General features: G+C 41.5%; 2 protein-coding genes across 2 annotated transcripts; both read left to right on the top strand.

Annotated features, from left to right (window-relative positions):
• Positions 1-3,096: 3,096 nt before the first annotated feature.
• On the top strand, positions 3,097-4,634 carry LOC124018594. The gene has a single exon (XM_046333938.1). It carries the CDS (start codon positions 3,112-3,114, stop codon positions 3,715-3,717), a length of 606 nt encoding a protein of 201 aa, XP_046189894.1. The 5' UTR covers positions 3,097-3,111; the 3' UTR covers positions 3,718-4,634.
• A 7,726-nt stretch (positions 4,635-12,360) lies between these two features.
• On the top strand, positions 12,361-14,178 carry LOC124018599 (anti-sigma-I factor RsgI2-like). The gene has a single exon (XM_046333944.1). It carries the CDS (start codon positions 12,523-12,525, stop codon positions 13,555-13,557), a length of 1,035 nt encoding a protein of 344 aa, XP_046189900.1. The 5' UTR covers positions 12,361-12,522; the 3' UTR covers positions 13,558-14,178.
• The last annotated feature ends 648 nt before the right edge of the window (positions 14,179-14,826 follow it).

A 14,826-nucleotide genomic window follows, 5' to 3' on the forward strand; every position in this document is an offset into this window, starting at 1 on the left:
CATCTGGGTTGATACTTGGATCATTGTTCTCAAACTGATCTGGAGTTTTCAAGTCAAAACATAAATACCGATTAACTTCAAGTGAGCCTCCGCTATGTGAAGACTGTTACCCATGAGCCCTTGGGGGCCGTTGGGATGATGGTTCAGTGTGTTTCCCCAATTTAATTTCCCTTTTGTAGTTGAACTATTTGCACATCATGACAACACTGTATATATACATAATATGACATTTGAAATGTATTTATTCTTTTGAAATGTATTTATTCTTTTGAAATGTATTTATTCTTTTGAAATGTATTTATTCTTTTGAAATGTATTTATTCTTTTGAAATGTATTTATTCTTTTGAAATGTTGTGTAATGTTTACTGTTAATTTTGTATTTCACTTGAAACATTGAATTGAGAGAGAGAAGAGATGGAGGAGGGCTTGTTCTCCTCCTCCCCTGTGTTAACTAAGGAGAGTTTCTTATCTATGTGTCCATCTGAGCAGACAGCCATCTAGCCAATCAGAGCTCAGAGATCTGTGGGGCGGATCAGGCTTACTTCTAAAGTTCATTAGGTCAAAGCTCATCACTAGGAGAAAGTGGTGAAGCAGTAGAAGGATGGAGGGAGAGGAGGGAAAAGAGAGGAAGACTCACTTTAGGTAGGAGAGTTCTCTGATCAGGCCACAGACCAGTTCTGTAGCGTCTTCATGCCCTTCCTCTTTCTCCTCTTCCTCTTTCTCACTAGTTAAGAGGAGGGCCACATGTGCACTATATGGGGAATAAGGGTTCATGGTAGGCATCAAAACAAGCCAATACAAAGTTATAAAATAGTGTACTAGTTCTAGGAAGATGGATAAATGTATCTGACCAGTAGTGTTACTGAAACAATATTAAATATCTAGATCTAGATCAGTGGTTATCGCTGGGTACTGCAGGTGGTATATCAGATCAGTGGTTATCGCTGGGTACTGCAGGTGGTATATCTAGATCAGTGGTTATCGCTGGGTACTGCAGGTGGTATATCTAGATCAGTGGTTTCTCTGTACTGCAGGTATATCTAGATCAGTGGTTATCGTTGGGTACTGCAGGTGGTATATCTAGATCAGTGGTTATCGCTGGGTACTGCAGGTGGTATATCTAGATCAGTGGTTATCGCTGGGTACTGCAGGTGGTATATCTAGATCAGTGGTTATCGCTGGGTACTGCAGGTGGTATATCTAGATCAGTAGTTGTTACTGCAGGTGGTATATCTAGATCAGTGGTTATCGTTGGGTACTGCAGGTGGTATATCGAGATCAGTGGTTATCGTTGGGTACTGCAGGTGGTATATCTAGATCAGTGGTTATCGCTGGGTACTGCAGGTGGTATATCTAGATCAGTGGTTATACTGCAGGAGGTATATCTAGATCAGTGGTTATCGCTGGGTATTGCAGGTGGTATATCTAGATAAGTGGTTATCGTTGGGTACTGCAGGAGGTATATCTAGATCAGTGGTTACTGGGTATTGCAGGTGGTATATCTAGATCAGTGGTTATCGTTGGGTACTAGGTGGATCTAGATCAGTGGTTATCGTTGGGTACTGCAGGTGGTATATCTAGATCAGTGGTTATCGCTGGGTATTGCAGGTGGTAATCTTGCAGGTGGTATATCTAGATCAGTGGTTATCATTGGGTACTGCAGGAGGTATATCTAGATCAGTGGTTATCGCTGGGTATTGCAGGTGGTATATCTAGATAAGTGGTTATCATTGGGTACTGCAGGTGGTATATCTAGATCAGTGGTTATCGCTGGGTATTGCAGGTGGTATATCTAGATCAGTGGTTAGTGGTTATTGCAGGTGGTATATCTTGCAGGTGGTATATCTAGATCAGTGGTTATCATTGGGTACTGCAGGTGGTATATCTAGATCAGTGGTTATCGCTGGGTATTGCAGGTGGTATATCTAGATCAGTGGTTATCGTTGGGTACTGCAGGTGGTATATCTAGATCAGTGGTTATCGCTGGGTATTGCAGGTGGTATATCTAGATCAGTGGTTATCGTTGGGTACTGCAGGTGGTATATCTAGATCAGTGGTTATCGTTGGGTACTGCAGGTGGTATATCTAGATCAGTGGTTATCGTTGGGTACTGCAGGTGGTATATCTAGATCAGTGGTTATCACTGGGTACTGCAGGTGGTATATCTAGATCAGTGGTTATCGTTGGGTATTGCAGGTGGTATATCTAGATCAGTGGTTATCGTTGGGTACTGCAGGTGGTATATCTAGATCAGTGGTTATCGCTGGGTACTGCAGGTGGTATATCTAGATCAGTGGTTATCGCTGGGTACTGCAGGTGGTATATCTAGATCAGTGGTTATCGTTGGGTATTGCAGGTGGTCCGCAATTTCTGGGGGGATAAAAAACAACAATCTTCCACAAATAATAACAGTTGAGGTTACTGAGCTCTTCAGTAAGGCCATTCTTTATTTTGTTTTACTTTTTACCCCCTTTTCTCCCCAATTTCGTGACATCCAATTGGTACTTACAGTCGCTGCAACTCCAGTACGGACTCCACATTTACCCGCCAACCTCTCCTTCACCCCCATTCCCTCCACCCATCCCTCCACCCATCCCTCCAACACCGCAGTACCAATACTATTACTGGAATGACTCGATGAGCCAGGAGAAATGCTACAATAACTTAATGGTGGTAGTAGTGAACAGCGAAGAAGTCGAAGCAGTTTTGAATTTTAACAGAGCAAGAAGGCAACCCGCTAAGTGATATTTTATTAAAATAGGCTATTATAAAACATATTCTTATAACTAAGAATTATAATCTAAGTCCTAACTATTTAGACCCTAGAATAGATTAAACAATTATATTTGAAGTTTTTTAATATTGTTGAGGTGTAAAATTGTATCCCAAATAGTTGATCTTCTAAAATGACCAATTTCGCTGTTGTCCGTTTGAAACCATTTGATTGGCTGTTGTCACCTCCCACCGCCTCCGCACAACACCATTTGATTGGCTGTTCTCCAAAATGCGGACAGGTCAAAACGTGCGTATTGTCCAACTTGCCTTCAGTTTAGTTCTCAATTCATTGAACCATGGCATCGTTTAGTTATCAACTCCAACACCGACCGAAAATGGAATCCGAAAATAAGAGTTTCCAACTGTGGCGGGACTACATGAAGCTAGCGGACGCAGTGCGGGAGATGAAGTTAGGGAACTTCACATCAGAACCGTCAACCGTTGACGGTCATCACTCCAGTATATGCTCGACCATGGTGGAATTTGAACAGTTCCCGTCGCGAGCCTTGCTGTCACCGATAGCACCGGTGGCGACACCACCTCTACGGCACGAAAAGGAATCCCTGGATTCCAAAATTGTCCCCTTGCGTAAAGACGCTCCTTTACATCCGAGCAGAAGCGCGGGTCCCACGACTCCTACAGCAGCGTCCAGACCCTCCGTGGGGACCCGGGTCCAGAGGGAGAGAAAGAGGGCGACCCGCTCCAAGATGCCGGAGGGAGCGCCATCACCTGAGCGCCAGTCCTGCAGCTTCTGCAAACACAACGGGGAGTCTGAGTCTGTGTTTGGGTCCCACAGTCTAAAGGACCAGGATGGGGGCGTGGTTTGCCCGTACCTGCGACAGTATGTATGTCCTCTCTGCGGGGCCACCGGGGCTCAAGCCCACACCAAGCGCTTCTGTCCCCGGGTGGAAACCACCTACAACTCTGTCTATGTCAAGTGATAGAAGCGCCAGCTCTGGTCCAGGCCGTTTACTGCGCTACCCTCTAGACCTACTAACATAGTCAACTTGTTGTTGCGGGATGTGTGGGACCAGAGCTAGAGAAGCGCTGGAGAGACTTCAGGCTGTTGTTTTGCAGACTTTCTTTAGCGTCTCTAAGCGCACTGAGTGCGGACACTTGTAAGACGATTTAGGTGTGAATATTTAGCTTAAAAGTCGTTTGGAAAAGCCTGACTAGTTTGTAGACTGTGTAATAGCCCGTTTATGGTGTGATTTGATTTATTTATTTACTTTTTCTCGTGTGTTTTCAACGTTTTTCACTTATTTCAATGTATTTATGACGTGTGGTTTTTCATTATTTGCGCGCCCGTGCACTTGTTCTTTAGAACACATTTTGGTTTTGAGTTTTCTGTTTTAACTTTAAAGTGTAAATCTCTCTGTCTGTCTGTGACCAAACTAACTGCGTCTTTACATGTTGGTGTGAGATTTTGTAAAACCTCCCAGCCTCTAATACTGTATCGACGAATAAACCGCCTTTATCAACAAACTCTTCCTGCAGAATTAGACGTATATCCACGTTTCTCCCTGCTACTTTGGGGAGGAAAAAACGGAAGGGTTGTCTTGTTTTGAGACTTGTTTTTCTGACTATTATTTTAAAACTATATGCTCTAATCTAACTGTACATCTGCAGGTCTACAGGCCTAAAATAACTTATAAGAACAATTGCTATTGACATCAAGACAACTTCTGTTTTATGACGTGGTGTGCAGAGCTACTTTTGTGTCATTGTAATTTGCCATGCTAGCTACTATTTTAGTGTTATACTTGTTTTTTTTAAAGATCTAGAAGTGTGGTTTCTTGTTTTTTGTTTGTTTTACTTTTCAACGTGTATGCTACTTAGATTAGAGAAGAAGGCCAAACAAATGATTGATTCATCCAAATCATAGACTGTCCTCTCTGCGGGGCCACCGGGGCTCAAGCGCTTCTGTCCCCGGGTGGAAACCACCTACAACTCGGTCTATGTCAAGTCATAGAAGCGCCAGCTCTGGTCCAGGCCGTTTACTGTGCTACCCTCTAGACCTACTAACATAGTCAACTTGTTGTTGCGGGATGTGTGGGACCAGAGCTAGAGAAGCGCTGGAGAGACTTCAGGCTGTTGTTTTGCAGACTTTCTTTGGCGTCTCTAAGCGCACTGTATGCGGACACTTGTAAGACGATTTAGGTGTGAATATTTAGCTTAAAAATCGTTTGGAATAGCCTGACAAGTTTGTGGACTGTGCATTAGCCTGTTTATCGTGTGATATGTTTTACTTTTTCTCGTGTGGTTCTCACTTATTTCTATGTATTTATGACGTGTGGTTTTATTTGCATACCCGTTCAGTTGTTCTTCACACATTTTGGGTTTGAGTTGTCTGTTTTTACTTTAAAGTGTAAATGTCTCTGTCTGTCTGTGACCAGACTAACTGCGTCTTTACATAATAGTCCGGGTGGCCAGTCTTATGACTCGGGTGTCGGAGCTGGTAAGGAACCTTTTGGACCTAGACTTGGCGCTCTGGTATCTCTTGCAGTGGCATGATGATGACTCCAACCATTTGATGGGCCTCCCTCTCCAATCTAAGCATCATCATCTGTTTCACAGAGACACGACTGACATGAGGAGATGTACAATAACCAAAGATTCGCCTTAGTGATCATTTATTTTAAAGTAAAGTACTTTAGTGAAAGTACTACTTAAGTATTAAGTAGTTTTTGGGGTATCTGTACTTTACTTGGGCTTACGAGTGGCGCAGCGGTCTAAGGCGCTTGAAGCGTCACTACAGACACCTTGGTTCGAATCCAGGTTGTATCTTAACCGGCCGTTATTGGGCTTCCCATAGGGTATCGCACAATTGGCCCAGCGTCGTCCGGGTTTGGCTGTCATTGTAAATACGAATTTGTTCTTAATTGACATCCCTAATTAAATAAATGATGTCTGAGTATCGGAGTGTCAAATCACATTTTATTTGTCACATACAAATGGGTAGCAGATGTTAATGCGACTACAGTTAAACGAGATGCTTGTAGTGTTCCTGGCTTTCTGTGAATGAATAAAGAACAACCAAAAGGTGCCGTCTGGTTTGCTTTACTTTTTTACTTTTGATACCTAAGTAGCAATTACATTTACTTTAGATACTTAAGTATATTTGAAACCCTTAGCAATTACATTTACTTTAGATACTTAAGTATATTTGAAACCCTTAGCAATTACATTTACTTTAGATACTTAAGTATATTTGAAACCATTTATTTTAGATACTTAAGTATATTTGAAAATTACATTTAGTATATTTTTAGATTACATTTATTTTAGATTAAGTATTTGAAACCCTTAGCAATTACATTTTTTTTTGAAACCCTTAGCAATTACATTTACTTTAGATACTATATTTAAGTATATTTGAAACCCTTAGCAATTACATTTACTTTAGATACTTGAAACCCTTAGCAATTACATTTACTTTAGTATATATTTGAAACCCTTAGCAATTACATTTACTTTAGATACTTAAGTATATTTGAAACCCTTAGCAATTACATTTACTTTAGATACTTAAGTATATTTGAAACCCTTAGCAATTACATTTACTTTTGATACCTAAGTATATCTTAGCAATTACATTTATTTTAGATACTTAAGTATATTTGAAACCATTTACTTTTAGACTTTTACTCAAGTGGTATTTTACCTGTTGACGTTCACTTATACTTGAGTCATTTTATATTAGGGTATCTTTACTTTTACTCAAGTATGAGAGGTGGGTACTTTTTCCACCACTGGTTCAAGCCGGAGAGGCCTAACTCTGGTCCAGTCCGTTGGTACACTACCCCAGGCCTGAGGATACTTGTTGTTGTCTAACTCTGGTCCAGGCCGTTGGTACACTACCCCAGGCCTGAGGATACTTGTTGTTGTTGTCTAACTCTGGTCCAGGCCGATGGGACACTACCCCAGGCCTGAGGATACTTGTTGTTGTCTAACTCTGGTCCAGGCCGTTGGTACACTACCCCAGGCCTGAGGATACTTGTTGTTGTTGTCTAACTCTGGTCCAGGCCATTGGTACACTACCCCAGGCCTGAGGATACTTGTTGTTGTTGTCTAACTCTGGTCCAGGCCGATGGTACACTACCCCAGGCCTGAGGATACTTGTTGTTGTCTAACTCTGGTCCAGGCCGATGGTACACTACCCCAGGCCTGAGGATACTTGTTGTTGTCTAACTCTGGTCCAGGCCGTTGGTACACTACCCCAGGCCTGAGGATACTTGTTGTTGTCTAACTCTGGTCCAGGCCGTTGGTACACTACCCCAGGCCTGAGGATACTTGTTGTTGTCTAACTCTGGTCCAGGCCGTTAGTACACTACCCCAGGCCTGAGGATACTTGTTGTTGTCTAACTCTGGTCCAGGCCGTTGGTACACTACCCCAGGCCTGAGGATACTTGTTGTTGTCTAACTCTGGTCCAGGCCGTTGGTACACTACCCCAGGCCTGAGGATACTTGTTGTTGTCTAACTCTGGTCCAGGCCGTTGGTACACTACCCCAGGCCTGAGGATACTTGTTGTTGTCTAACTCTGGTCCAGGCCGTTGGTACACTACCCCAGGCCTGAGGATACTTGTTGTTGTCTAACTCTGGTCCAGGCCGTTGGTACACTACCCCAGGCCTGAGGATACTTGTTGTTGTCTAACTCTGGTCCAGGCCGTTGGTACACTACCCCAGGCCTGAGGATACTTGTTGTTGTCTAACTCTGGTCCAGGCCGTTGGTACACTACCCCAGGCCTGAGGATACTTGTTGTTGTCTAACTCTGGTCCAGGCCGTTGGTACACTACCCCAGGCCTGAGGATACTTGTTGTTGTCTAACTCTGGTCCAGGCCGTTGGTACACTACCCCAGGCCTGAGGATACTTGTTGTTGTCGAGATGGGTGGGTCCAGGATGGGTGGGACACTATGGGTGGGCCTGAGGATGGGACTTGTTGTTGACCGGAGATGGGTGGGACCGGAGATGGGTGGGACCGGAACTAGAGACGCGCTGAAGAGACTGTTCAGGCTGTTGTGTTGGCGACTTCCTTTAGCGTCTCTAACATACTTTATGCGGACAATTGTAAGAGGGTTTAGGGGAGGATATTTAGCTTAGAAGTCGTGTGGAACAGGCTGACTCGTTTTGTAGACTATGATGTGGTGGCAGTTAATCATCAAGCCCTCAATGAGTTGAATCAGCTGAGTTTGTCCGGGGCTTCAACAACAATATGTGCTGTTGGGGGACTGGAGTTGGGAAACACTGATGTAAGGAAACAGACACCGTTTCAATGTTGTCAACAGGCAATCTTTTACTCCCAAATGAACAAACTAAGTAGGGCAACACAAGACACACAACCAGCTTTCTGGATCAGCCCAGTCCTTCTAGAATGCTCCACAGATGGACAATCATCAAACCATTGTTGATTTAGGCCCCAGTGACAATATGAGTCTCGGACCCTGAAATGGGCCATTAATCATCACTGTTCTGTAAATCAAGGTTAGTGACCCAACCCTGGCCGTCTCCCGTGAATTGATGTGTGCCCAATTGACTTGAGTGGTTTGCTATTATTCTGTAAATTTATTGTAAATAAATTTTAAATGGTCACTCAAAACCGGTTTAGGCCAATTTGGTTCGCGGTGTGTCCAGCCCCAAAACAGATTCCCGACCATCGCGGACTGAGTTTCAGTATCCTGCCATGTGTCTGTTCAGTCCACTAGTAGAATTATTGTCTGTGACGTAAGTGTGATGATTATTTAGCTTTATTTTACTAGGCAAGGCAGTTAAGAATAAATTCTTACTTTCAATGACGGCCTAGTGGGTTAACTGTCTGTTCAGGGACAGAACGACAGCTTGGGGATTCGAACTTGCACCCTTTCAGTTACTAGTCCGACGCTCTAACCACTAGGCTACCCTGTCGCCTTGAATGAGCTTCAAATTTAGAATTACAAGTCGGAAACAGAGAAAATGTTGTTGGCAATCTATTGGTTAATTAATTGTTCCAACTTGAAAATAACTTAAACACAATCATATCGGAGTTACGACTTCAAATGTTCTAGTGTCCCAGGAGAATATGAAGCCAACATAATACAGCATTCAAGTGCTTGTCGGTGCTAGGAAAGGGAACTCTAGTAAAGGGAACTCAGGTCACCTTAATAATGGAACATGAATCACTTTAATAATGGAACATGAATCACTTTAATAATGGAACATGAATCACTTTAATAATGGAACATGAATCACTTTAATAATGGAACATGAATCACTTTAATAATGGAACATGAATCACTTTAATAATGGAACATGAATCACTTTAATAATGGAACATGAATCACTTTAATAATGGAACATGAATCACTTTAATAATGGAACATGAATCACTTTAATAATGGAACATGAATCACTTTAATAATGGAACATTAATCACTTTAATAATGGAACATTAATCACTTTAATAATGGAACATTAATCACTTTAATAATGGAACATTAATCACTTTAATAATGGAACACTTTAATAATGGAACTCTAGTCACTTTAATAATGGAAAGTCACTTTAATAATGGAACATTAATTAATCACTTTAATAATGGAACATTAACATGAATCACTTTAATAATGGAACATGAATCACTTTAATAATGGAACTTTAATAATGGAACATTAATCACTTTAATAATGGAACACTTTAATAATGTCACTTTAATAATGGAACTCTAGTCACTTTAATAATGGAACATGAATCACTTTAATAATGGAACATGAATCACTTTAATAATGGAACATGAATCACTTTTAATAATGGAACATGAATCACTTTAATAATGGAACATGAATCACTTTAATAATGGAACATGAATCACTTTAATAATGGAACATTAATCACTTTAATAATTGAACATTAATCACTTTAATAATGGAACATGAATCACTTTAATAATGGAACATGAATCACTTTAATAATGGAACATGAATCACTTTAATAATGGAACATGAATCACTTTAATAATGGAACTCTAGTCACTTTAATAATGGAACATTAATCACTTTAATAATGGAATTAATCCATGGTCACTTTAATAATGGAACTCTAGTCACTTTAATAATGGAACTCTAGTCACTTTAATAATGGTCACTTTAATAATGGAACATTAATCACTTTAATAATGGAACATTAATCACTTTAATAATGGAATATGAATCACTTTAATAATGGAACTCTAGTCACTTTAATAATGGAACTCTAGTCACTTTAATAATGGAACATGAATCACTTTAATAATGGAACATGAATCACTTTAATAATGGAACATGAATCACTTTAATAATGGAACATTAATCACTTTAATAATGGAACATGAATCACTTTAATAATGGAACATGAATCACTTTAATAATGGAACTGAATCACTTTAATAATGGAACATTAATCACTTTAATAATGGAACATTAATCACTTTAATAATGGAACTCGAGTCACTTTAATAATGGAACTCTAGTCACTTTAATAATGGAACTCTAGTCACTTTAATAATGGAACATGAATCACTTTAATAATGGAACATTAATCACTTTAATAATGGAACATTAATCACTTTAATAATGGAACTCTAGTCACTTTAATAATGGAACTCTAGTCACTTTAATAATGGAACATGAATCACTTTAATAATGGAACATGAATCACTTTAATAATGGAACGTGAATCACTTTAATAATGGAACATGAATCACTTTAATAATGGAACATTAATCACTTTAATAATGTAACTCTAGTCACTTTAATAATGGAACATTAATCACTTTAATAATGGAACATGAATCACTTTAATAATGGAACATGAATCACTTTAATAATGGAACATGAATCACTTTAATAATGGAACATGAATCACTTTAATAATGGAACATTAATCACTTTAATAATGTTTCATGCTGCTTTACTCATCTCATGTATATACTATTCAGCGTAGCCTAGTAGTTAGAGCTGACAAGGTACAAATCTATCGTTTCTGCCCCTGAACAATGCAGTTCCACTGTTCCTAGGCCGTCATTGAAAATAAGAATTGTTTCTTAACTGACTTGCCTAGTTTAATAAAATAAAAAATTATATTCTACTGTATGTAAGTCAATGCCTAATTTTTATATATTTCATACTTTTAGATTTGTGTGTATTGTTGTGAATAGTTAGATACTACTGCACTGTTGGAGCTAGGAACACAAGCATTTCGCTACACCCACAATAACATCTGCTAAATATGTGTAAATAAAAATTAAATGTGATATTACAGACCAGCATTATTATTATAACGTTGGGTCCATATAACTTCACATACTTTCAGTTCACATCTGGCTTGATGCTTTGGATGGGAATGTGGTGTCATTTATCACGCAGACCTAGTTACTAAACTGTTGAAATCCTTCCTTCTTTGTCATCTTTCTTCAATTCGATTGATTTTAACGTAACTTTATTAATCATCCCCAAAGGGAAAATCGTTATTGGTGATTGAGGTAATCATTGATCTTATACGATAACAGAAGGACTTTTGTGTAGATTGTTGCGTGTGTATTTATTTGACTGTAACTAAATTCCTCCATCTCCCCATTCCTCTGATCCCGGTATTCCCCTCCGTCCCCCATCCCTCTCTCCAAACCCCGATAATCCCAACTCCCGTCCCTGCCTGGACGGGTCATTTCAGTAGGATGCCTGTTTATGTCGTTTCCATGTTTTATAATATTGTCTGTTTAAGTTGTTGTTCCATTGTCATTTCCATTGTGTTATAAAATCGTTTTGGTCGTAGTGAACAGCAAGGACGTCGAAGCATAGTGAACAGCAAGGACGTCGAAGCATAGTGAACAGCAAGGACGTCGAAGCATAGTGAACAGCAAGGACGTCGAAGCATAGTGAACAGCAAGGACGTCGAAGCATAGTGAACAGCAAGGACGTCGAAGCATAGTGAACAGCAAGGACGTCGAAGCATAGTGAACAGCAAGGACGTCGAAGCATAGTGAACAGCAAGGACGTCGAAGCATAGTGAACAGCAAGGACGTCGAAGCATAGTGAACAGCAAGGACGTCGAAGCATAGTGAACAGTGAACAGCAAGGACGTCGAAGCATAGTGAACAGCAAGGACGTTCACTGTATATAGACTTTTTCTATTGTGTTATTGACTGTACGCTTCTTTATTCCATGTGTAACTCTGTGTTGTTGTTTGTGTCGCACTGCTTTGCTTTATCTTGGCCAGGTCACAGTTGTAAATGAGAACTTGTTCTCAACTGGCCAATCTGGTTAAATAAAGATGAAATAAAATAATATTAAAAAAAAAGAAAAAAAGCAGTTTTGAATTTTAACGGTTATTTTACTGATATTTTCTTATTAAAATAGGCTATTATCAAACAGCTTCCTATAACTAAGAATTAGAAGTCCTATCAATTTAGAACCTAGAATAGATTAAACAGTTATATTTGACGTTTTTAATATTGTTGAGGTGTAAAATTGTATCCCAAATAGTTGATCTTCTAAAATGACCAATTCAGCAGTTGTCCGTTTGAAACCATTTGATTGGCTGTTGTCAGGTTCCACGGACTCCGCACAACGCCATGTGGTTGGCTGGTAAACAAAACACGGACAGGTTAAAAGGTGAACGTTGTCAAATTTGCCTTCAGTTGAGTTGTCAGTTCAGACCCAACGTTCTTTATTCTGGTACATTCTGATCGTTATCAGACACTAGTCTGTTGGGCTATAAAAAATACAAGCGGGAATATGAACGCTATGATTTGTCAACTCCAAGACCTACCGCCTTACATGGAGTCCGAAAATAAGAGTTTCGAACCGTGGCGTGACTACCTGAAGTTAGCTGACCTAGTGCGTGAGATGCAGTTAAGCAGGTTCACCCCAGAACCGTCAACCTTTGAGGGTCATGACTCTGGGATATGGTCGACCATGGTGGAATTTGAAGAGTTTCCGCCGCGAGCCTGGCTGCTACCGATAACACCTGTGACGACACCACCCATATGGCACGAAATGGAACCCCTGGATTCAGAATTCGTCCTCTTGTTTGAAGACGCTCCTTTATCGCCGAGCAGCACCGAGGGTCCCGAGCCCCCTACAGCACCGTCCAGATCCCCCGCTGGCACCTGGGACCAGAGTGGGAGAAACACGCCGGAGGAGGTGCCATCACCCCAGCGCACCTGGGACCAGAGTGGGAGAAACACGCCGGAGGGGGTGCCATCACCCCAGCGCACCTGGGACCAGAGTGGGAGAAACACGCCGGAAGAGGTGCCATCACCCGAGCGCACCTGGGACCAGAGTGGGAGAAACACGCCGGAGGATGTGTCATCACCCCAGCGCACCTGGGACCAGAGTGGGAGAAACACGCCGGAGGAGGTGCCATCACCCCAGCGCACCTGGGACCAGAGTGGGAGAAACACGCCGGAGGAGGTGCCATCACCCGAGCGCACCTGGGACCAGAGTGGGAGAAACACGCCGGAGGAGGTGCCATCACCCGAGCGCACCTGGGACCAGAGTGGGAGAAACACGCCGGAGGAGGTGCCATCACCCCAGCGCACCTGGGACCAGAGTGGGAGAAACACGCCGGAGGATGTGCCATCACCCCAGCGCAAGTTCTGCAGCTTCTGCAAATACAACGGGCAGCCTGAGTCGGTGTTTCTGTCCCACAGCATCAAGAACCAGGATGGGGACATGATGTGCCGGTACCTGCAGCTAAGTCTTTGCCCTCTCTGCGGGGTCACCGGGGCCCAAGCCGCCACCAAGCACCATTGTCCACCATTGGTGTAAAGTACTTGAAATGACTTCTTAAGTAGTTTTTTGGGTATCTGTCCTAAGGCACTGCAACTCAGTGTTTGAGGCGTCACTACAGACACCTTGGTTCGAATCCAGGTTGTATCTTAACCGGCCGTTATTGGGCTTCCCATAGGGTATCGCACAATTGGCCCAGCGTCGTCCGGGTTTGGCCGTAATTGTAAATACGAATTTGTTCTTAATTGACATCCCTAATTAAATGACGGGTTTTTACTTTTACTTCACTACATTCCTAAAGAAAATGATGTACTTTTTACTCCGTAGATTTTCCCCGATACCCAAAACTATTCTTCAGATTTTGAATGCTTATCGGTGTAATTCACACACTTATCAAGAGAACATCCCTACTGCATATGATCTGGCCGACTCACTAAACACATGCTTCGTTTGTAAATGATGTCTGAGTATCGGAGTGTCAAATCACATTTTATTTGTCACATACAAATGGGTAGCAGATGTTAATGCGACTACAGTTAAACGAGATGCTTGTAGTGTTCCTGGCTTTCTGTGAATGAATAAAGAACAACCAAAAGGTGCCGTCTGGTTTGCTTTACTTTTTTACTTTTGATACCTAAGTAGCAATTACATTTACTTTAGATACTTAAGTATATTTGAAACCATTTAGGACATTTGTTGTTGCGAGGTGGGTGGGACCGGAGCTAGAGACGCGCTGAAGAGACTGTTCAGGCTGTTGTGTTGGCGACTTCCTTTAGCGTCTCTAACATACTTTATGCGGACAATTGTAAGAGGGTTTAGGGGAGGATATTTAGCTTAGAAGTCGTGTGGAACAGGCTGACTCGTTTTGTAGACTATGATGTGGTGGCAGTTAATCATCAAGCCCTCAATGAGTTGAATCAGCTGAGTTTGTCCGGGGCTACAATAACAATATGTGCTGTTGGGGGACTGGAGTTGGGAAACACTGATGTAAAGAAACAGACACCGTTTCAATGTTGTCAACAGGCAATCTTTTACTCCCAAATAAACAAACTAAGTAGGGCAGCACAAGACACACAACAAGCTTTCTGGATCAGCCCAGTCCTTAAGGAATGCTCCACAGATGGACAATCATCAAACCATTGTTGTTTTAGGCCCCAGTGACAATATGAGTCTCGGACCCTGAGATGGGCCATTAATCATCACTGTTCTGTAAATCAAGGTTAGTGACCCAACCCTGGCCGTCTCCCGTGAATTGATGTGTGCCCCATTGACTTGAGTGGTTTGCTATTATTCTGTAAATTGATTGTA

The sequence above is a fragment of the Oncorhynchus gorbuscha genome, unplaced genomic scaffold, assembly GCF_021184085.1.
Source record: "Oncorhynchus gorbuscha isolate QuinsamMale2020 ecotype Even-year unplaced genomic scaffold, OgorEven_v1.0 Un_scaffold_550, whole genome shotgun sequence".
NCBI lineage: Eukaryota > Metazoa > Chordata > Actinopteri > Salmoniformes > Salmonidae > Oncorhynchus > Oncorhynchus gorbuscha.